The 22,189-nt window shown below is 38.9% G+C and overlaps 2 protein-coding genes across 3 annotated transcripts; one reads left to right on the top strand and one right to left on the bottom strand.

The window, feature by feature from the left end:
* Positions 1–1,069: 1,069 nt before the first annotated feature.
* LOC149741100 (choline/ethanolamine transporter flvcr2b-like) lies at positions 1,070–8,887 on the bottom strand. Its single transcript, XM_089880949.1, has 11 exons — positions 8,148–8,887; positions 6,670–6,901; positions 6,176–6,271; positions 5,760–5,901; positions 4,792–4,935; positions 4,310–4,377; positions 3,511–3,614; positions 3,126–3,236; positions 2,807–2,912; positions 1,900–2,011; positions 1,070–1,210 (listed from the first exon to the last, which is right to left on the bottom strand). The coding sequence occupies exons 1-11, from the start codon at positions 8,300–8,302 to the stop codon at positions 1,113–1,115; spliced, it is 1,368 nt and encodes a 455-aa protein (XP_089737075.1). The 5' UTR covers positions 8,303–8,887; the 3' UTR covers positions 1,070–1,112.
* Positions 8,888–11,477: 2,590 nt separating this feature from the next.
* Positions 11,478–21,812, top strand: LOC149741099 (cilia- and flagella-associated protein 206-like). Of its 2 annotated transcripts, XM_089880916.1 has the most exons (14): positions 11,487–11,819; positions 12,099–12,271; positions 12,854–12,960; positions 13,443–13,601; positions 14,622–14,706; positions 16,040–16,169; positions 16,725–16,844; positions 17,346–17,449; positions 17,742–17,836; positions 18,270–18,419; positions 18,935–19,128; positions 19,590–19,727; positions 21,201–21,344; positions 21,642–21,812. In XM_089880916.1, exons 1-14 carry the CDS (start codon positions 11,628–11,630, stop codon positions 21,723–21,725), a joined length of 1,875 nt encoding a protein of 624 aa, XP_089737042.1. In that variant the 5' UTR covers positions 11,487–11,627; the 3' UTR covers positions 21,726–21,812. The 2 variants fall into 2 exon arrangements, with proteins under 2 accessions (XP_089737048.1, XP_089737042.1); XM_089880922.1 differs by lacking the exons at positions 21,201–21,344; positions 21,642–21,812 and adding an exon at positions 20,589–21,140 and having other exon boundaries at positions 11,478–11,819.
* The last annotated feature ends 377 nt before the right edge of the window (positions 21,813–22,189 follow it).

Here is a 22,189-nt window from a genome sequence, read left to right as displayed (position 1 = left end):
ATGGGTCCTGGGATTTAGGCCAGAGTTGGCCCATTACCCCAACATTGTATATGCACATTCTATTTTATATGGGTGAGGTCCTACAGTGAGGCACGCCATGGGACCTGGGATTTAGGCCAGAGTTGGCTCATTACCCCAACATTGTATATGCACATTCCATTCTATATGGGTGAGGTCCTACAGTGAAGCATGCCATGGGACCTGGGATTTAGGCCAGAGTTGGCCCATTACCCCAACATTGTATATGCATATTCTATATGGGTGAGGTCCTACAGTGAGGCATGCCATGGGTCCTGGGATTTAGGCCAGAGTTGGCCCATTACCCCAACATTGTATATGCATTTTCTATTCTATATGGGTAAGGTCCTATAGTGAGGCACGCCATGGGTCCTGGGATTTAGGCCAGAGTTGGCTCATTACCCCAACATTGTATATGCACATTCCATTCTATATGGGTGAGGTCCTACAGTGAAGCATACCATGGGACCAGGGATTTAGACCAGAGTTGGTTCATTACCCCAACATTGTATATGCATATTCTATATGGGTGAGGTCCTACAGTGAGGCATGCCATGGGTCCTGGGATTTAGGCCAGAGTTGGCTCATTACCCCAACATTGTATATGCACATTCCATTCTATATGGGTGAGGTTCTACAGTGAGGCAGGCCGTGGGACCAGGGATTTAGACCAGAGTTGGTTCATTACCCCAACATTGTATATGCACATTCTATTCTATATGAGTGAGGTCCTACAGTGAGGCATGTCATGGGACCTGGGATTTAGACCAGAGTTGGCCCATTACCCTAACATTGTATATGCACATTCTATTCTATATGGGTGAGGTCCTACAGTGAGGCACGCCATGGGACCTGGGATTTAGACCAGAGTTGGCCTATTATCCCAACATTGTATATGCACATTCTATTCTATATGGGTGAGGTCCTACAGTGAGGCACGCCATGGGACCTGGGATTTAGACCAGAGTTGGCCCATTACCCCAACATTGTATATGCACATTCTATTCTTTATTTAGAGTTGGCTATATTTACATGAGGTATTACACATTAGTTGCTGATTCCCAATTTTAATACGGAATTTGTAGTATACTGGTTTATATGTGTTGCTGTTTTACTATTTCATTGTCTGGTATATCTTCTGTTTGCACGGTCCGGTTAGCGGCTTGTCTCTTTAGATTTTCTTTGATAGTTGCTAAAATTTTAAAAGTTATTTTTAATAAGTATATATGGGTAGGCATAGACTATGTTAAACATTCGATATTATATTACGTTTTCTCGCTATAGAGTCAACTCTTTTCACTCGCAATATAGATTATATAGTAGGGTGGGTAAGATGGGACACCTTTAGCACATAATATAAAATATAGTAGGGTGGGGGAAGACGGGACACCTTTAGATCATAATATCCAAATACCTTGATCGTGTTTTAAACAATTAACAACGGTCCATGAAAGTCGTGAGGATATGATTTTATAATTCTTTAAATGTTCTTTGTTTACTGCCAAATTGGACGAGAAAATAGAGTTAAAGGATGTCCCATCTTCCCCCACCCTACTATACAACATACTGAAACGGTTAATCCTTTAGTTTAAATGAACAGCAAAAATAAAATAAACCAATTTATACGGGAAGAAACAACAGGAAAAGGGTATTCGTGTGAACGCGCGCCACTAAATACTTCTGTAGGTTAAATAGTTTTTAGCATATGGTTAAATACATGTGTAGGGTAGCCTATATATTATTGTTCAGTAAAAACGACAGTTATAGGGCAACCGTGCACGCTTCGACGTGGCGCCGCTTAATACATTTGTATATTACATTTGTGGCGCCACAACACATTTAAATACCGTTGTAGATAAAACACTTTTTAGCATAGCTTACCTGTTATAATCGATCCAATCAACAACGTGGCGCATATAAAGAGGTTTGCTCCTAACACGGAGGAAGCGGGGATCAACTGCCCCATGCATAATGTAAAGACGATCCCGAATATCTGTAGATATTTTACGGTTATAAATAAATGAATGAATAAATGAAATTTATTTTCTCTCTTTTGTCACAAATTCCACACAAGACAAAAAACTGTGTCCAAGGGCTAATTTATTTAAAGTTTACGGGAGTAAAAATAACTGTAAAACAACACTTGTTAAAAACGCTTTTAGATAACAGAAGTTAGGCTTGCCTTTATGCTGCATTGCAATTACTTCTAGTTCACAGTCGTATTTATAATATGTATCTTAATGTGTGCTTTATATTAAAATGATGAAATAAATAAGAAGCCCTTTAAAAAGTGTGTCATATCACTTCAAGGTGTTAAAATTGCGACCAAAACGCAAGATGTTATTATCACAACACACAATTTAAAGCTGGTTGCTCAGTGTCGTTGTTCATGGCGCGTTGATTACTTCCTTACGAAGCGAGTCATGCTCTTTACATTACAGTGTGCCACACATTGCCGCTCGCTGGTTATAATCATGGTCGTATAGCTTTTGGTAGGAAAACGTATAATGAACGCGTTACTGCGCTGTATCGTTCGGAAACTGTAGTTTAGTCTCAGTAACAAAACGACGCAGTCATTATAGAACAGGTTCTGTTTCATATGCCTCGTGCCCGCATACAAATTGTGTAACTTTGTGAGTGCGTATTTCTGTATAATGGCTTACAATTTATCGCCAAGAAAGTGAAGTTCAGTTTTAGCAGCTGGTGAGCCGTGACTACGTATGTAACTTTGTGGATGATTAATTCTTGTATAGCTGACAATTTAAGCAACCCATTTGTGACGTCATACCTGAGCAGATGCATTTAGAAGTCCGGACGAAGTTCCTTCAGATACCGGGTAAGTTAATTCTGCTGCAAACTCGAAGCCGATTGGTAGATAGCCGGTCATAGTGAACCTGGTATATATGTGGTGTATGTAGTAGGGTGGGGGAATATGGGACACCTTTCGTGTTTTAAACAATTAACAACGGTCTATGGGAGTCGTGAGGATACGGTTTTATAATTTTTTAAATGTTCTTTATTTACTACCAAATAGAACGAAAAAAGGATAAAAAGGTGTCCCATTTTCCCCATCCTACTATGAAATAAATTATGCTCAACCAACTTACCCCAGCGCCCCGCTTGCTATAAAAACAATCCACAGTTGCCCAAGATTTAACGTGGCTGTGTACAGTACCATGAATAATAAAGTAGAAACGTAAATCCCGACAGTTGTCATTCTGAGATATTAAGATTGTTATGTTTTTATAAAACATGGATGTATCAATGGATGTAACTTACTTTATCGCCACGTGGCGGGAAACGACAGTCTTTATAACACGGGTGTTCTGATTCATATGCACCTCGTGCCCGCTTACAAGTTTGTGTAACTTTGGAGGTAAATGTTTTTTGTATAGCTTGCAATTTCGACAATTGACTACTTCCCAATGGTTGCAGCACTACTTAAACACAACTAAAACTTATAAAAAATGAATAATAAAATAAGTTGCTTACTTATAGATACGTGTTCTGTCCAACCATACACCGCATACGACGGAACCCACAATGCCAGCAAGTACCATTGTAAGCCCTATCTGCCCAGCTTCTACTATATTATCCTTAAACATAAAAGAATGAATGAAACTTTGCCCCAACTCAGTGGTCACTAATGGGTTGCCCAAATTATCAGCCAAACACACACAAAAATTCAAATAATAATCACCCACAAAGTTACATACGTGGTAACTCATAAGCTGGCACGAGGTGTATGAACACCCGTGTTATAACGACTGTCATTTTCCGGCCACGCGAGGATATAACCTAAGTTACATTCATTTATTCAACTTGTATGCTTACGTTTAGAGTGGATACGATTTGATTTAGTTAATTTAAATGAACAAATGTATGACATTTGATAATCCTCGCGTTACGGGGCAACGACAGTCGTAATAGCACGGGTGTTCTGTTTCATACACCTCGTGCCTGTTTACAAGTTACCACATATGTAACTTATTTATCCTCGCATGGCGGGGCAACAACAGTTGTTATAACACAGGTGTTTTGTTTCATACACCTCATGTCCGCTTATAAGTTACCACATAGGTAACGTATTTATCCTCGCATGGCAGAGAAACAACAGTCGTTATAGCACGGGTGTTCTGTTTCGTACAATGTGATTTTGTGGGTGCTTGTTATTCGATTTTATTAAGGCAATTTATACAGCGTTGACCGCTGAGTAATTCCCGTTAGGGCATTGCCCCATAAAGGAGAAATACTCGTGTAAAATTTTCTCAAATTAAAAACTCGTGCTTACCGGATAGAAGTTCAAAATTTCTTGGTTTAGAAGCGTCGAAATTGCATAGAAAGAACCCGTGTTAACACCTATGTGGTAGAAATGATAAAATTTAGTGTGTTTAAGCAAACTCCTGTACTAATATCATAGCGCATATACCTGTAGGGTAAAATGAGATGCTGTTATAGTATCTAAATTCTATATTTCTTATTCGTGTTTTAAACAATGGACAACAGTCTATGGGAGTCGTGAGGATACGGTTTTATAATTCTTTAAATGTTCTTTGTTTAATACCCAAATGTGACGGAAAATAAAATATCGTTCGCAATTAAAACCCATATATCCTGATCGCGTTGCAAACAATTACCAGCGCTATTTTAAGAGTCGCGGGACTATATGCGGTTACATTATTCTAGTAATATCCTTTATTTACTACCAAATAAGACAAAAAAACAATGTAAGTAAATCAAAAAAATTAGTAGTTAACGTTTAAGGTGACTGACCGTATGATATAATAAGAAGCAGAGACGGCGTGGAAAATATAAGCTGTTTCACTGATGCGATATAAGACTCGTTCTGTTGCTCATTGGAAGCACGGAAAAGTGCTTGCGCTTTGCTGGGTGGGAGGGTTGGCTGTTTCCTGAAAACTATTAATGTATTCTGGTTGAATAAATGTAACTTATTTGTCCTCGTGTGACGGAGCATTGCCACAGTCGTTATAAGACGGGTGTTCTGTTTCATACACCTTGTGTCTGCTTACTAGTTACAACGTATATAACTTATTTATCCATTAATAGTGGGAAAACGACAGTCGTTATAACACAGATGTTCTGTTTCATACACCTCGTGCCCGCTTACGAATTACTAGCCATGCAACTTTGTGTGTTTTTACGAACTGATCTCAGCTGCATTAGCTTGAAATAGGACTTTATTGATACAGCGTTATATATAAAAGTCTTCCTGGAAAAGGGGTATATATAAAAGACATGTATAGCGGTTTGCTATCGATCGCTGTGGTTGAGCGCGGTCTTGAAAACATGCTTTACATAAATTTCCTCCAACAATTAGTTACTAATGGGTCGTCCAAATCTTTTCCCACACAAAAAAAAATAATCAGAAAAATAATTACGGTATCCACAAGGTAACATATACGTGGTACGTCGTAAGCAGGTCACGTCGTTTTTTAGGCCATATGGGATAAATAAGTTACACATAGTAATATGATGGGGTAGGACGGGACACCTTTAGCACATAATATCCAAATATCCTGATCATGTTTTAAACAATTAACAACGGTATTTGGGAGTCGTGAAGATACGGTTTTTTATATTTCTTTGAATTTTCTTTGTGTACTACCAAATTGGACGAGGAAATAGAAAGGGTGTCCCATCTTCTCTACCTTACTATACATTCATTTATGTTACATGCATAGTGTTAAAAATAAAGCACTAAAATAACAAAACGTACTTACATACTATAACCAGCAACGCAAGCGCAGTTGTAACAGCAGCAGTTCCAATAAACAAATATCGGAGATGAATCGAAACGACTTCGTTATCGTTTGAGTCGGGTACAATAAGTGGAGGAAGTAGAAACCCAAGGGCGACGCCTACCTTATGAAGAAGATAAGGGGGGAATGGGAATTGTATTTCAGTTTTTTTATAGTGGGGTGGGGGAAGATGGGACACCTTTTTTTTCAATTTTCTCGTCCTATTTGGTAGTAAACAAAGACAATTCAAAGAAATATAAAGCTGTATCCTCACGACTCGCATAGACCATTGTTAAATTTTAAAACATGATCAGGATATCTGGATATTATGTGCTAAAGGTGTCCCATCTTCCCCCACCCTATATGTTATATAATATAAAAAATATATAAGTTCTTACTTGATTCCCAAACACTGCTATTGAACAAGCAGTGGAAACTTCTTTTGGTCCGAACCAAGTTGCAGCGACCTTGGAAGGCATGCCGAGTATAAACACCTGTAACGACGGATGATTGGTGAATAATAGCTTTAAGGAGAGTTATGCAGTTGAAGTGTATATCATAAAGATTGTATATAGGCCTTCTGCTACCTGTGGTCGTATGTTTCCTTGGACAAGAAACTTAACAGTAATTGCTTCAACCCAGTGGTCACTAATGGGTTGTCCAATTTTTTTACTATGCATAAAGTGAACATGAGGTGTATAAAACACAGAACAGCACCCGCGTTATAACAGCTGTCGTTGCCCCGCCATCATGTGAGGATAAGTAAGTTACATACGTTGTAACTTGTAAGCGGGCACGAGGTGTATGAAACACAGAACGACTGTCGCCGCCACGCCATGCGAGATGTGCCTTTGCGTTTACTAATAAAACGATGAAATGCAAAACCATTAACCTGTGCTATTGAACATATTGTTTGCCCCAGCATTGTCACAGCAAAAAGATGAGGTTCGGCCGATGCAACTTTGATCAAAGCACCAAGCGCGTTTAATGTTGAACCAAGGATAGCTATGACTCGCAAGCCCTTCCTATCCAGCAGCCAAGTTACTGGGAATATGAGGGGTATGTAACACAACATGAACACCATGGATAGCCAGTCTGTTGTAGTAATTGCGACTCCGTAAAACCTACATGAAAAGATAGTTTGTTACTTGATTTAGCACCCCGGTTTTCGTCAATTTCGTCAAACAATGAATTTTTGGCCTGCACAGTATTATGTCAAGCAAGGATTTTTAAGGAATAACGGAACGAATGTTTTTTATCCTACACAGTAGGAGTCTACAGCAGTATTAGCACTAGTGAAGAATCTTCCAGTGCTTTATAGATTACGCTGTGAAAAGTTTTATGGGTTAGTATTAGGGGTTAGTAGTTAGCAGATAACATTGGGAAGGATTAATTATGAACTGCATGCAGAAAATGTCAAAATGTAATACATTGTTAATAAAAATGATACTGTGAAGAATGGTACGTTACAGATTAGGCTGGTGGAAAGTGTTGAGGTGGCTGTACACAGTATCTGGAATTCGTCCGTTTTGTCTGTTTTGTCCGGATTTCGCTGCCGCATGCGGAACTCGGTAATGGGTTTTCATACGACTTCGCAAGCGAATTTGCATGCAGGGTATATATACTGTGTACAGCCACCTTTAGAGGTTGATAGATAGTGGTTATACGGTTAGTGGTTGGGCGTTACGATTCGTACAGTTAGCAGGTAACGTAGGGAGAGGATTCTTCACTAGCACTCGGTGTGCTCTCTTCTCTTCTTGCATGGCTGCGTATTTGGTGGAAAAGTAGACCACTTATAGCTCGCATGAATGGGTAGGAAGGCCAAGCAACATAGCTTGAACTGCAGACTATTTTTAAAGTAGCTTCAACATAACTACGTTGTTCGCTCTCACCCACAAAGTTGTATACGTTTTAACTCGTAAGCTGGCACGAGGTGTTAAACCCGTGTTATAACGACTGTCGTTTTCCGGCCATGCGAGGATAAGGTAAGTTACATTCATTCATTTACTCAAAATGGGAACTTTTAAAATTAAATTTGTCTATATATCACAGTCACGGTTTGTATATAGTAGGGTGGGGGTAGGATGAGACACCTTTTCAATCCATTTTCTCGTCCTATATTTAATAGTAAACAAAGAACATTCATTAGAATTATAAAACCATATTCTCACGACTCCCATAAACCGTTGTTATTTTTTATCAGGATATTTGGACATTGTGTGCTAAAGGTGTCCCATCTCCCCCTACCCTAACTTATAATATAAAACAAGCACATACACGTATGAACATTATAAATTGTATGATAAAAGGTGTCCAAGTATAAACATATGCGATATATCACATACTCGTATCATAAAGCAATCGACCTACCTTGTTATTATGTTACTGATTATACTGTAATGAATCCATTGAAAAGCGTTGGTGCCGGAGTAAAGGGAAAACAACAACAACATAAACCAACGTCTGCGATAAACCCGCGTCTCCTCGACCGGCTTCTCAATTATCATAAAAGATGTCCCGTCCATATTAAAACCAATAAGTTATCAAATGTTCCGACTATTCGCGTTATCTGCAAGTTATAAAATAGTCTGATTATAACGCGCGCGTTATCTGTATAGAGAAATGCGTAGGGAGCATTTATAAAGGGAAACGTCTAATCAAAACCTATATCCTGCAGAGCTGAAACCGATCTGTTTTGCCAGCGACGTAGCGAAGCGGCTGAAAAGGCATAGTCAGGCATGCAAAGCGCCGACAACACAAATAAACGCTAGATAACTCAAGCACAATATTAAGCATAACAGGGTGGGGGAAGATGGGACACCTTCTTATCTTAATTTCTCGTCCCATTTGGTTGTAAACAAAGAACGTTTTTAAAGAATTGTAAACCCGCAGACCATAGAATAGAACCTTGTTAATTGTTATGAACACGAACCTATAACGACTGTCGTTTTTCGACCACGCAAGGACAAAGCAAGTTATAACTTGCATACATTCATTCATTTAGCTTCCCACACCCCTATAAGAACGCTTCTCGCACGCCTGGTTGGAAAACTGCAGCATAGACAGATTGTATAACGTCATGTCTGTGTTGGCATACCAAATAATGAAGCATTCATAATATTTGCTCAGGGACAGGTATAAGCTTAACCGAATCTCTGGTTAGAATCTTAAAGCGCTTTTGCAGGTAATTCAATATTTGTTCAGTGCGCATTACAGTGATGAAATTTAACTTAAAACCGGGCGAATAGCAGCAATTGATTTGAAGCCTAAATCCCAGGCCCAATGGCGTGCCTCACTTTAGGACCTCACACATATAGAATAGAATGTGCATATACAATGTTGGGGTAATGGGCCAACTCTGGCATAAATCCCAGGTCCCATGGCATGCCTCACTGTAGGACCTCACACATAGAATAGAATGTGCGTATACAATGTTGGGGTAATGGGCCAACTCTGGCCTAAATCCGAGACCCATGGCGTGACTTACTGTAGGACCTCACCCTTATAGAATAGAATGTGCATATACAATGTTGGGGTAATGAACCAACTCTGGTCTAAATCCCAGGTCCCATGGCATGCCTCACTATAGGACCTCACCCATATAGAATAGAATGTGCATATACAATGTTGGGGTAATGGCCCAACTCTGGCCTAAATCCGAGACCCATGGCGTGACTTACTGTAGGACCTCACCCTTATAGAATAGAATGTGCATATACAATGTTGGGGTAATGAACCAACTCTGGTCTAAATCCCAGGTCCCATGGCATGCCTCACTATAGGACCTCACCCATATAGAATAGAATGTGCATATACAATGTTGGGGTAATGGGCCAACTCTGGACTAAATCCCAGGTCCCATGGCATGCCTCACTATAGGACCTCACCCATATAGAATAGAATGTGCATATACAATGTTGGGGTAATGGCCCAACTCTGGCATAAATCCCAGACCCATGGCATGCCTCACTATAGGACCTCACCCTCCCGGACGAATGTATAAGTTATCACTAATAGCTACACCGTAGCAAAATTACTGGTGTATTTCATTTTGACTTCAATCACTTATTCTGTCCACACATTAAACTGATTTAACCAGCACAGAACGCAGCCCTATGCATGCTTAACTAGATAGCGTATGTTTACTTTGTACATATTGCTTGTGTTTTCTTACCACCCCTGAATAAACAGAGGGGTCTCAATTGTTTGCCTTTTGTGTTAAAGGGCTTGACACGCAATAACTGCACATGGGAAAAGCAGAGCTGTACAACTAATTGGTAAACTGCCATAGACTCGATAATCTCTTGGTTTTTAAACATTTATTGTTTCAATTTAACTACAGGCTTATCTCTATATATGCTCACAAACCTACATAGGGGTGGGGGAAGATGGGACACCTTTAGCACAAAATAGATATATATCCTGATCGTGTTTTAAACAATTAACAACGGTCTATGAAAGTCGCGAGGACAAGGTTTTATAATTCTTTAAATGTTCTTTGTTTACTACCAAAATGTACGAGAAAATAGAATAAAAAAGTGTCCCATCTTCCCCCATCCTACTATATATATATAGATATAGTAGTGTGTGGGGGGATGGGACAACTTTTCATTCCATTCTCTGATCCCATTTCGTAGTAAACAAAGAACATTCAAGGAATTATAAAACCATATCCTCACGACCCCGACAGACCGGTGTTATTTGTTTAAAACACGATTAGGATATTTGGATTTTATGTGCTAAAGGTGTCCCAACTTCCCCCACCTAAACTATATACATTCCCTGGCCGTTTTTCTCGGCGCTTTCCAGACCATGCTACATCACTATAAGTAACATACCATTATCTTGCTTTACCGAAGGCTAGGCTAGCTAACACACATGTTATATAGTCTATAACCAGAGTAAGCTACAGTATACTAAACTTCATCAGAAACTAGACGCCGTTCTGCTGCTTTTGATTGCATCCTGTGTAGCTGCATGCTCTTGACAATTGAATACAGAAGGAGCTATTCTGTAATCTTAAACCTCCATAAGTATTTATTGTGCACTGACTTGAGGGTTTATCAAATAGATTATTTGTCCTGTGGTTTCTTTCTCTTAACCTTTGGACTTGTGTTAGTTTCGTTCTACTTTGTTTAAAATAGAATTTCACTTTAAAACATAGCATAATTTTATTTATCTCCTTGAAAATGATAGCGAAGATCATGTTATTTAAAAAAATAAAGAAATAGGAATCAACAGCAAAACAATCAACTGTTATTAAAACAAGATATATGGTTAAAAGGTCTGGGAAAGTGTGTCAATAAAAAAGTGTGGCTCTTGAACCCAGGCAAAAAGTGTTTTCATTTAGCCTTCATCGAGTTAAAAGCACCAATAATGAAATTCTGTATGTTAATACTTATGTTCCTATTTTACGTGCAAAAATTGACTAAACGAGTGACCTTTTTCTCAAATAGGCTCGAAATAGCAAGTTTTGGCTGACACGTTAGTTTTTTAATGAATACAATAAATTGGGTTAACACCTTTATTCAGTTTTCGCTTTTTTATATACTAGTCGTATCTTTTAATTTGTAAAAGGCAGCGAACTCTTCGAATATTTTAATCTTTTAATATTGCGGTTGCGAGCGGTTGCAGACAATTTCGGTTAATACTGTTTCTGTGTTGGCGTTATCTGGAGTCAGGGCAACCGTGTGTTTTGTAAAGTTAGTTCTTGAAATACACAAGATAAACTAATTTATTTTCCATATAATTTCCTGCAGCTGTTATTAAATCTTTATTTTCTTTGAGATAGTTAAGCTACTAAAGCTAAGGCTGGTAAAATACACGTATTTACAAAAAAACTGGGCTAAAATGTCGCGAGCACAAGCCGAAAGTGTGATTAAGAATATTATTCGTGAAATTGTGCAAGAATGTGCAAGCAAGGGCCACAGTTTGTCGGAAACGCTTGTAGCCTTCATGGTAAAGGCAGTGGTCTTGGATCCTCAAAATGAGTTCAATGTTGATAGGACGTTAACGAAAGATGACGTTCAAAAACTAATAAAGGCAAGCATTTTGTAGTTTTTAAAGTAAATTTATGTTTTGATTTTAAAAATGTTGAGATAAAATCTATTTAAAGTGTATTTTTAAGTGTTGGTCTTAGTTCTGTGCTGACATTGATCTTTCAAGGTTGCCATATTATTCCCATTTGACAGTCGATATAACACAGGTGTTTTCCCAAATTGATACGCCATGTTTTCCTGTATGGCTGAAAATTAGACAACCCATAAGTCACCATTGGGTTGGAGCAAAATAAATATCCTTAATTTTTTCCTTCATTTCCAGTATTGTGTGGAAAGGTTGGTTGACGCGCGATCACCAAGTTTGGACACGATTAAAATGCAAGTCTATTTCGACATGAACTACACAAGCAGGAAGGAATTTCTCGACGAACATCGCCGTGTTTTAGAAGCCAGACTTACACCAGTCACCCGAGAGATCACTGATAGCAGAGCAAGGTATAATGGCCATTTGGTAAAGTTTTTGGAGCTAGTGATGGACCCTCCTCCTACGTTATTAGCTAACCCCTAACTCACTGACCCCCTATAACCCCTAACTAACAACCTCTAACACTTTCCACCAGCCTAATATACAACGTACGAGATTTTTTCTTATAACATTGCGACCATAGGCGTCAAACCTGGGGTGGCAGGGTGGGCAGGCTTTCCCAGGAATTAGCAAATAATATTTTTACTGGCATACAATACTATTATTTCTGTTGAAATTATTTGGATTTTAGGAAAAATATTGCATATTTTCTGCATAATCACCCACAAAGTAACATATGTGGTAACTCATCAGCAGGCACGAGGTGTATGAAACAGAACAGCCGTGTTATAACGACTGCCGTTGCCCATTTATGTGAGGATAAAATAAGTTACATTTATTTTTTTGAAAAAAAAATTGATGTCGATTTTCGTTTGGAAAAAAATTTGCAGTTATTTATATCTTTTTAATCTGCATTTTTATGGTTCATTAGTTTCCATATTATTATGCGTTAGTCGGTTTAGTGTATAAAAAAAATGTATTCTTGTTTTCAGGACAAGAGAAGAACTAGAAAGCTTATACAGGAAAATAGTTTCCTATGTTCTGTTACGTTCTGGGTTGGGATCGCCCACAGACATCGCTGTCGTCAGAGAAGCAACGGGTTTGTAACTATTATTTATTAATGTGTTGTCTATTTAAGAAAAAACTTTCCTATATATTTAGACCTGTTGTATATTTATTAAAAGTGTTGTCTATTTATTAAAAAGTTTCCTATATATATATATTAAATGTAGTTTTTTTAAATAATATTTATATAACCATTTATATAACCTATAACCAATAACCATTTAAGTTTTGATTCAAAGATAATTGCTTTGATTTGCAAAAGTCAAATTGGTCAACTACTGTAGTTAAACTTGAATTTAACAGTTATTTTATAGGCATCTAACATTGGCCAAACTGCACAATTTTTATTCAAATCTGGAAAAACCTAACAGACAAAAATCAAGTCCAATTAGTCATTTTTGTAACACCAGATCCTTACTGTATTTCTTTACACAAGAATTGTCCAACTCTATGAACACCAAATCAGGGTCAGATTCACGGAATTTATTACAAATTATTCAAATCATTTTTTATCAGCTGCTCTTCAGAGCGTTTTTCCGCAAACTGAACTTGGAACGTTCATGTCGCTCACCAAGAGGGATAAGGAACGACAATTACAAGAGCTCACGTTTATTGTGTCCGGTATTCGTCTGTTCAACAAGGAATGTGGGAAAGGAGGGGAAGGAATTGATGATTGTAAGTTGGTGGTTATACATAGGGCTTCTTAATCTGGGGGTCTGTTCTATGTGGGTGAGGTTCTTGTCGAGGACTTGGGATTTATGCCAGAGTTGGCACATCACCCCAACATCGTATATGCACATTCTATTCTATGTGGGTGAGGTCCTACAGTGAGGCACGCCATGGGACCTGGGATTTAGGCCAGAGTTGGCCCATTACCCGAACATTGTATATGCACATTCTATTCTATATGGGTGAGGTTCTACAGTGAGGCACGCCATGGGATCTGGGATTTAGACCAAAGTTGGCCCATTACCCCAACATTGTATATGCACATTCTATTCTATATGGGTGAGGTCCTACAGTGAGGCACGCCATGGGACCTGGGATTTAGGCCAGAGTTGGCCCATTACCCGAACATTGTATATGCACATTCTATTCTATATGGGTGAGGTTCTACAGTGAGGCACGCCATGGGACCTGGGATTTAGGCCAGAGTTGGCCCATTACCCGAACATTGTATATGCACATTCTATTCTATATGGGTGAGGTTCTACAGTGAGGCACGCCATGGGACCTGGGATTTAGGCCAGAGTTGGCCCATTACCCGAACATTGTATATGCACATTCTATTCTATATGGGTGAGGTCCTACAGTGAGGCTTGCCATGGGACCTGGGATTTAGGCCAGAGTTGGCCCATTACCCGAACATTGTATATGCACATTCTATTCTATATGGGTGAGGTCCTACAGTGAGGCTTGCCATGGAACCTGGGATTTAGGCCAGTGTTGGCCCATTACCCCAACACCTAGGATAGTTTCCCTCATACCATTGATTGCACAGTGGTTAACGTGCTCCCTACTGGCTTAGGTTCTGGGTTTACAAGGCTTGTCGCTGAACACTAAAATAACAGCATTTAGTGGTCATTTATTTAAATATTTTTCTGGATTAAACACACAATGTTTTGCTTTTTTATTTTTTGCTATTCTTTTATTTTTAAACTAAATCATAAATATCTTAACTCCATCTGTACTTAGTGCCGGGAATCCTAAACGAAGCAATTCCAGCTACAACTCAAAACGTGGACATAGAAATACAAAACAGTCAGCAATCTGCGTTCAGGTATTTTACACTGGGTTTTCCAGCTACTGCACCAAAATTTGGAGTTTTTTGGGCTTTTACCAAAAAACAACCATGGTATAATAACTCTCATTGCCCCACCATGCGAGGATATATAAGTTACATACATGGTAACTTGTAAGCGGACACAAGGTGTATAAATAGAACACCCGTGTTATAATGACTGTTGTTACCCCGCCATGCGAGGATAAATAAGTTACATACGTGGTAACTTGTAAGCGGACACGAGGTGTATGAAACAGAACCTTTTCTATAAAGACTTTCGTTGCCCCGCCATGCGAGGATAAATAAGTTACATGCGTAGTAACTTGTAAGCGGACACAAGGTGTATGAAACAGAACACCCGTGTTTTAAAGACTGTCGTTGCCCCGCCATGCGAGGATAAATAAGTTACATGCGTAGTAACTTGTAAGCGGACACAAGGTGTATGAAACAGAACACCCGTGTTATAAAGACTGTCGTTGCCCCGCCATGCAAGGATAAATAAGTTACATGCGTAGTAACTTGTAAGCGGACACGAGGTGTATGAAACAGAACCTTTTCTATAAAGACTTTCGTTGCCCCGCCATGCGAGGATAAATAAGTTACATGCGTAGTAACTTGTAAGCGGACACAAGGTGTATGAAACAGAACACCCGTGTTATAAAGACTGTCGTTGCCCCGCCATGCGAGGATAAATAAGTTACATGCGTAGTAACTTGTAAGCGGACACAAGGTGTATGAAACAGAACACCCGTGTTATAACGACTGTCGTTGCCCCGCCATGCAAGGATAAATAAGTTACATACATGGTAACTTGTAAGCGGACACGAGGTGTATGAAACAGAATACCCATGGTATAATAACTCTCTTGCCCCACCATGCGAGGATATATAAGTTACATACATGGTAACTTGTAAGCGGACACGAGGTGTATGAAACAGAACCTTTTCTATAAAGACTTTTGTTGCCCCGCCATGCGAGGATAAATAAGTTACATGCGTAGTAACTTGTAAGCGGACACGAGGTGTATGAAACAGAACCTTTTCTATAAAGACTTTCGTTGCCCCGCCATGCGAGGATAAATAAGTTACATGCGTAGTAACTTGTAAGCGGACACAAGGTGTATGAAACAGAACACCCGTGTTATAACGACTGTCGTTGCCCCGCCATGCGAGGATAAATAAGTTACATGCGTAGTAACTTGTAAGCGGACACAAGGTGTATAAAACAGAACACCCGTGTTATAACGACTGTCGTTGCCCCGCCATGCAAGGATAAATAAGTTACATTCAAATATTCAATTAATTCTATGTAATCGTTGACACCATCACAGGTTCACTGCTTTAGTTGAGCACTTCCAAGCCCTGGATCCACCAGTGTTGCCAAATGAGATTCCTGTCCAACTATTAAAGGAATCCCTGATTAATGTTCGGCAACACGAAGCATTCCTGCGTATTTTGCTGGTAAGTTGAATATGTATTGGTAGCTTCATGGTCTGTTAAATATGGCATTTCTGACAAGATCTCACGCATCAGACGGTTATTTTTTGGGTGTGTTATAATTATAAACTGACGTGCAAAGCGCTTACATTACCAAGCATGTTAGAAAATCCCACTTAGTTTGCTACAAATTTGGTTCTTCATTTTTAAATTTTTTTATTTTAAGAAAACGATTACCATAACACAGTCCGGCGCCGTGGCTCAGTGGATTAGGCGCCTGCATCGAAACCAAAGTGTCCCGGTTCGATGCTCGACGGCGATGGCGCCGTATGTGTCCTTGGGCAAGACACTTAACGGACATTGCTCCAACCCAGCGGTCACTAATGGGTTGTCCAAATTGTAAGCCATATCAAATAAAAATCATACAGAAAGTTGAAAAGTATGGTAACTCGTAAGCACACAAGGTTAAAAAATGGTGCCAATATTACGCGTCTGACTGCGATGCGGTGTCGTGGTGACCATAACATTCTTTTTTTTTCTTTTTTTTTTCATTCGTCTCTTCTTTTATTTTTCCCACAGAACGATATCATTGGTTGCGCTCAACAAGTTGAAATGCTCGTCAACCAATTAGGAGCCAGGATGGATCAGCTACAACAAACTGTCCAATCAAAAACCGCCGTGCCGACTGCACAAGTATACGTAAGTATCTGATTAGTTTGTTTTGTAATATAGTTCTATTGAATCAAAAAATACATATATTGTACTGTGGTGTAATTCTTTTGATCAATTAACAATGATCTTTTAGAGCCAAAACAGCTACATTAAGCCAACTATATGTCTTGTAACAAAAGGATCAAAACAACTATGTAAAGGAAGCTATACCTAAATCTTGGCCCCTCTTTACGAGGACCTCATCCATTTAGAATAGAAAACTAATATAGTACTGTGGTGTAAGTATTTTGAACAGGTAACAACGCTCTTTTAGAGTCGTCAGGATACGGTTGTATATTTCTGTAAATATTCTTTGTTTACTACCAAATGGGGCAGGAAAAGAAGAGAATGAAAACAAGTGCCTTCTTACCCCACCCTACTAAACATCACATGTCTATACCCCACCCTATTATGCATTACATTACCTATACAATACGTTACATAACCCTAGTATATACATTACACTAACCTTACCATTACAACCACCAGCCTCAGTTCATCAGTATCTCACACTTATGGACTTGCTTTCAAGATGAAATGGTCTTGCTCAGTGTGTTGAGTAATATCCTTGCAAGTATTGAACCTTTCACCAGGTAGGTGTTATGCTATATCATTAAAATACATTATTACGAATGAATGAAATTTATTTCGTCTCTACGGTCACGATAACAAAGAATGGGAAAGTTGACAAAAGCGGAAAAAAACGAGTAACGGTAAAACTACAGTTGTTAAAACACGCTTGTTGATAAAAAAGAAAGAAAGAATATTTTGGATAAAAGGCGTGACCGTTACACCCAATATCATTACAATATTATATTAGTCTTTATCGTGCATATTCACCATAGTATGTCTCAATAACTTAACTTTAATTTTCATCTTTCTCAGGACACAGCGCGATTTATTCCCTGAAGAAATTCTAGTCCCACATCTGGAAGGAGTTGTCATCAAAAGTGATGAACAAAGAATCCATGAAACCATGGGTGGGTTATATGGTTGATGTTTCAAATATCTTTTCTATATGGGTGAGGTTACACAGTTTCCCACAAAGCGTGGCATGCCATGGGATCTGGGATTTAGACCAGAGTTGGCCATTAGCCCATTACCCCAACATTGTATATGCACATTCTAATCTATATGGCTGAGGTCCTATAGTGAAGCACGCCATGGGTCCTGGGATTTAGGCCAGAGTTGGCCCATTACCCCAACATTGTATATGCACATTCTATTCTATATGGGTGAGGTCCTACAGTAAGTCACGCCATGGGACCTGGGATTTAGGCCACAGTTGGCCCATTACCCCAACATTGTATATGCACATTCTATTCTATATGGGTGAGGTCCTACAGCATAGGTGATAGGAATAATGCCAGTGCAACAATAACTACATAAACCAATATATATTATTCCCACCAGGCAACCGAGTAAACCCTGATGATTTTATGGACAATCCACAACTACAATGGCTGTTTCCTGAAACCACTAAAAATTACGACCGACTTTTGCTTCAATATCGTGGTTGTTGTGGTTATACCATCATTAAACATGACAGACTGCTGCTTCCAGGTGTGTATATATTAGGATCCATAAGCACCTTGGGCACAATGGTTAGTGAGCCTGCCTCTAACCCAGAGGTAATGGGTTCAAGGCTCGTCACTGCTACCACTGTGGTCGTATGTGTCCTTGGGCAAGACACTTAATGGCAATTGCTCCAACCCAGTGGTCATGAATGGGTTGTCCAAATTATCAGCCATACATAAAAAAATGAAAAAATCCCCCCCCCAAAAAAGAACACACTTGGTAACTTGTAAGCTGGCACGAGAAACATAACACTTGTGTTATAATGCCATGTGAGGATAAATAAGTTACAGAAGTGGCAACTTGTAAGCAAGTACGAGGCGTATGAAACAGAACACCTGTGTTATAACGACTGTCGTTGCCCCTTCATGCGAGGATAAATAAGTTACATAAGTGGCAACTTGTAAGCTGGCATGAGGTGTATGAATACCCGTGTTTATCGGCTCTCGTTTTCCGGCCACATGAGAATAAAGCAAGTTACATTCGTTCATTTATCTACACAGGCAACCCAGACATTGGTATCCTTCAATACCAGGACAAGCTGTACGTGTTCAGTTCACGATCAGCAGCGTACGAGTTCGCAGCTTACCCTGATAAAGCAATCGCTCTTGTAGCCGAAGCTGCCAAAAAATCCCCAGAACTGATCCAACTTCTGGAGTTACATCAACAATTTGCTGCCATATCTCCTTATTCTCAGGTAGTTTGTATTGTATATATACCTTTGTGTGTTGCGTGAGGTCCCGGGAATGTAATGAGAATAAATGTAACTTGCTTTATCCTTGCGTGGCGGGGCAACGATAGTTGTTCTAACATGGGTGTTCTGTTTCATAGACCTTGGCCCGCTTACGAGTTACTATGTATGTAACTTTGTGGGTTTCCAAACTGGGGTCGCAAACCTACTAGGGTCTGTACAGTAGTTTCTAAGATTCTGTATTTGATAGTTTTAGCTTTTTCTTTCATTAGTGTGGTTTTTACATTTAATTTTCAGTCAAGCTTTGTAATTGATGCCTTTTTCCCACACTTTTTATCCATAACGTGTAAGCGACTTTTTTGCTGTTGATTTCCTTCGTTTAAAAAAAAATTTTTGAATAATTTGAATTTGGCTATCATTTTAAAACAAATAAAGTGAAAAAAAAATTATGTCAAATTATTTTTCAGGGTGAAGGGCGTATGATTGAAAAACCAGTGACCAAATCTGACAGTGGTACGCAGACTGACACACATATACTTGAGCACAACATCGTGAAAAACTATGAATGGAACGAATGGGAGCTTAGAAGAAAAGCTCTTAAACTGGTAAGAAATGCTACCATTGTTGGCGTATGTGTCCTTGGGCAAGACACTTAACGGCAATTGCTCCAACCCAGTGGTCACTAATGGGTCATCTAAATTGTCAGCCATAGAGAAAAACAATCAACCACAAAGTTACATACGTGGTAACTTGTAAGCAGGCACGAGGTGTATGAAACAGAACGCCTGTGTTATAACGACTGTCATTGCCCCGCCATGCGAGGATAAATAAGTTACATACGTGGTAACTTGTAAGCAGGCACGAGGTGTATGAAACAGAACACCCGTGTTATAACAACTGTCATTGCCCCGCCATGCGAGGATAAATAAGTTACATACGTGGTAACTTGTAAGCAGGCACGAGGTGTATGAAACAGAACACCCGTGTTATAACAACTGTCATTGCCCCGCCATGCGAGGATAAATAAGTTACATACGTGGTAACTTGTAAGCAGGCACGAGGTGTATGAAACAGAACACCCGTGTTATAACAACTGTCATTGCCCCGCCATGCGAGGATAAATAAGTTACATACGTGGTAACTTGTAAGCAGGCACGAGGTGTGTGAAACAGAACATCCGTGTTATAACGACTGTCATTGCCCGCCATGTGAGGATAAATAAGTTACATACCTGGTAACTTGTAAGCAGGCACAAGGTGTATGAAACAGAACACCAGTGTTATAACGACTGTCATTGCCCCGCCATGCGAGGATAAATAAGTTACATACCTGGTAACTTGTAAGCAGGCACAAGGTGTATGAAACAGAACACCAGTGTTATAACGACTGTCGTTGCCCCGCCATGCGAGGATAAATAAGTTATATTCATTCATTCATACAAATCTTAATAATCACTAAATTCATAGAAGCTTGAAATGCAAAGCTTCTAAAAAGTAAAGGGTGGAAACAAATTTAATGCTATTAATGAAAGCTTGGAGCTAATGCTTCTACAAATGAGTTAAGTAGAATATAAAAAGTAAAATCTGCAGAACTGTAATGGTGCCATTTTTAGTCAAGCTCTCTGGGCTGTTCAACTTTATTTTTTCTTTACCACAAGCCAAGGTGTTGCAGCTGTTTAAATATACTTTGAAAATTTATTGCCCAAATAGTCTGAATATTGATAAATGGTCACTTTGTATTTATTCAATATGATGGCACGGCTCAGCGCGCGAGGTATCCTTGGATTTGAACCAAGTGCTAAAGTAATGTTTTTTATATAATGGTAATGTGTTCCATACATTAAACAAAACATAAGTTTTATTGTCTAGTAAAACACAACCCCGAAAATCAAGAAATATGCAAAACAATATAAAACTTACTTCAGTGACAAAGCGACAGTCGTTATAGGAAGTTTTTGATTAAAATAATAAATGTACAATTTAAGTTTAAAGCCTTTTTGCTTCTAATTCAAAATATATATTTTTTTATTTGAATGAATGAATGAAATATTTTGCAGTTCAATGGTTTAAAATTTTCAGGCAAATCTTCGAACCAGGATCACCAAGTCAATGCAGACGAATTTAAGCAACATTCGTCGAGACAACGAAACGCAAGTTTATCTTCTTAAGGATCAAGGGGCGCAAACGAAACGAGATGGACAGAGTAACGTGCCAAGACCACAGGTTGTGCATAGCATATTATAGTAGGGTGGGGAAAGAATAGACATGTTTAGCACAAACTCTTTAAATATCCTGATCGTGTTTTAATCAATTAACAAGGGTCTATGGAAGTCGTGACGATACGGTTTTATAATTCTTTGAATTTACTTCGTTTACTACCAAATGAGGGAGAAAATAGAATGAAAAGGTGTCTTATATTTCCCAACCCACTAAATATATAAAAATGTAACGATTATAGCCCTTGAAACATCTGCATTTTGTATTGTACAGTTTTAACACCATACTCTTTGTATGTTCCAGGTTTTCTTAGCAGGGTTGCGTGGAGTCCGGGGAATAAGAACAATGGTGAAGATGGACCTCACACGTTCTGTTGATGAAATATAAGTTTCCACTGTTATGTCTCATTCACACTGTAATGTTATGTTATAAGAAAAAGATAACTATTTTTGAAATATAAGTCTCTATATGTAATTGTGTGTTGTTTGTTTCTGTGTAAAGTTTACGTAGGAATTCCTAATTTTGTTGAAGCTACTGGCTTATGAACAAAGAAAAGTTAATTCATAAGTTAATAGTCCGACACCGTGGCAAAGTGGTTCGCTTCCAACCCAGAGGTAATGGGTTCAAGGCTCGTCGCTGCTACTATTGTTGGTGTATGTGTCTTTGGGCAAGACACTTAACAACAATTGCTCCAACCCAGAGGTCACTAATCAAATGATCGTCAACATGTAATTGGTATTATCTAGTTCTGTGACTGCATTTAATATTTATGTTAACATACGTTATATTTTCTTAATTAAGACAGTGGGGAGAAAACACTTGTTATCAATTTGAGAAGTGATTTGCATAAA

This window comes from Ciona robusta, chromosome 1 (genome assembly GCF_009617815.1).
Source record: "Ciona robusta chromosome 1, ASM961781v2".
Classification (NCBI taxonomy): Eukaryota; Metazoa; Chordata; class Ascidiacea; order Phlebobranchia; family Cionidae; genus Ciona; species Ciona robusta.
Note: the sequence above shows the minus strand (reverse complement) of the source record. Positions and strands in the feature narration are given on the sequence as shown.

What these genes read in the sequence shown, in the direction of transcription:
- LOC149741100 (XM_089880949.1), bottom strand. Translation starts at nt 8,302, where the DNA reads ATGGACGGGACATCTTTTATGATAATTGAGAAGCCGGTCGAGGAGACG. An exon ending in GACAGAACACGTATCTATAA is followed by an intron (nt 3,237 to 3,510) that starts GTAAGCAACTTA and finishes TTAATATCTCAG; the next exon opens with AATGACAACTGTCGGGATTT. An exon ending in TTCTAAATGCATCTGCTCAG is followed by an intron (nt 2,012 to 2,806) that starts GTATGACGTCAC and finishes AAATATCTACAG; the next exon opens with ATATTCGGGATCGTCTTTAC.
- LOC149741099 (XM_089880916.1), top strand. Translation starts at nt 11,628, where the DNA reads ATGTCGCGAGCACAAGCCGAAAGTGTGATTAAGAATATTATTCGTGAA. An exon ending in TGCCGACTGCACAAGTATAC is followed by an intron (nt 16,845 to 17,345) that starts GTAAGTATCTGA and finishes TACAACCACCAG; the next exon opens with CCTCAGTTCATCAGTATCTC. An exon ending in AAGAATCCATGAAACCATGG is followed by an intron (nt 17,837 to 18,269) that starts GTGGGTTATATG and finishes TATTCCCACCAG; the next exon opens with GCAACCGAGTAAACCCTGAT.